The sequence below is a fragment of the Calidris pugnax genome, unplaced genomic scaffold (genome assembly GCF_001431845.1).
Source record: "Calidris pugnax isolate Ruff unplaced genomic scaffold, ASM143184v1 scaffold399, whole genome shotgun sequence".
Classification (NCBI taxonomy): domain Eukaryota; kingdom Metazoa; phylum Chordata; class Aves; order Charadriiformes; family Scolopacidae; genus Calidris; species Calidris pugnax.
This window is the reverse complement of record NW_015091105.1, coordinates 107,825-108,517: the sequence shown is the minus strand read 5'-3', so window position 1 is coordinate 108,517 and position 693 is coordinate 107,825. Positions and strand designations below refer to the sequence as shown.

General features: G+C 68.0%; 2 protein-coding genes across 2 annotated transcripts in view; both read left to right on the top strand.

Moving 5' to 3' along the window:
- LOC106897412 (transportin-2-like) overlaps positions 1-584 on the top strand; it is a 12,460-nt gene extending 11,876 nt beyond the window's left edge. The window contains exons 21-23 of the mRNA XM_014958019.1: positions 11-124; positions 219-308; positions 437-584. Of these exons, the coding sequence (XP_014813505.1) occupies positions 11-124; positions 219-308; positions 437-514 (282 nt within the window). The 3' untranslated portion in view covers positions 515-584. The remainder of the gene's footprint in view (positions 1-10; positions 125-218; positions 309-436) is intronic.
- DHPS (deoxyhypusine synthase) overlaps positions 580-693 on the top strand; it is a 3,197-nt gene continuing 3,083 nt past the window's right edge. The window contains exon 1 of the mRNA XM_014958018.1: positions 580-587. Within this exon, the coding sequence (XP_014813504.1) occupies positions 580-587 (8 nt within the window). The remainder of the gene's footprint in view (positions 588-693) is intronic.

The following is a 693-nucleotide window of genomic DNA, read 5'->3' as shown; positions in this document are numbered from 1 at the left end:
CCCCCCCCAGCTGGAAAACTACCTGCTCTCCATGTCCTACCGGGGGACGCAGCTCTGGGCCGGGGACAACCAGGGCCGGGTTTACGTCTTCGGGAACAGCACTGGCAGCTTCCAGCCCGCCCGGGTAGGGACCCCAGGACCTCGGAGGGGTTGGGGGGGTTTGGGGGGCCCCCCCTGATGCCTCACGGGGGGTGTTTTTGTGTCTCCTCCTCCCACAGTATTTCGACGTGGGGCACCGGCTGCAGATCACGGGGCTCTGGCACTCGATGGGGTCCCTCTACACCACGTCCACCGACCGGACGCTGCGGGTGAGGGTCCCTCTGTCGCCGTCACACGTCCCTGGGCTGGGGAGGGGGCTCTCACCGGGCTGGGGGGGGTCCTGCTGCCCCCATTATGGGGGTCTGGGGGGCTACTGACGGCTCTTGCGCTCCTGCAGATACACGTCCCCACGGACCCTCCCCGCACCATCTGCTCCTGGACGCACGACGACGTCCTCAACGGGGTGAGGAGGTGACAGCTCCCCTTTGCACACGTGTGTGCACGCCCCCCTCTTTGCACACGTGTGTGCACGTGCCCCCCATGCACACGTGTGTACACGTGCCTCCATTTCCCCCACCATGGCATCTGCTGCCCTGGTCCCCAGGACGGGGAGGGGATGTCCCCCGAGGCAGGGGGAGTCCCCCCCTTGCCCCC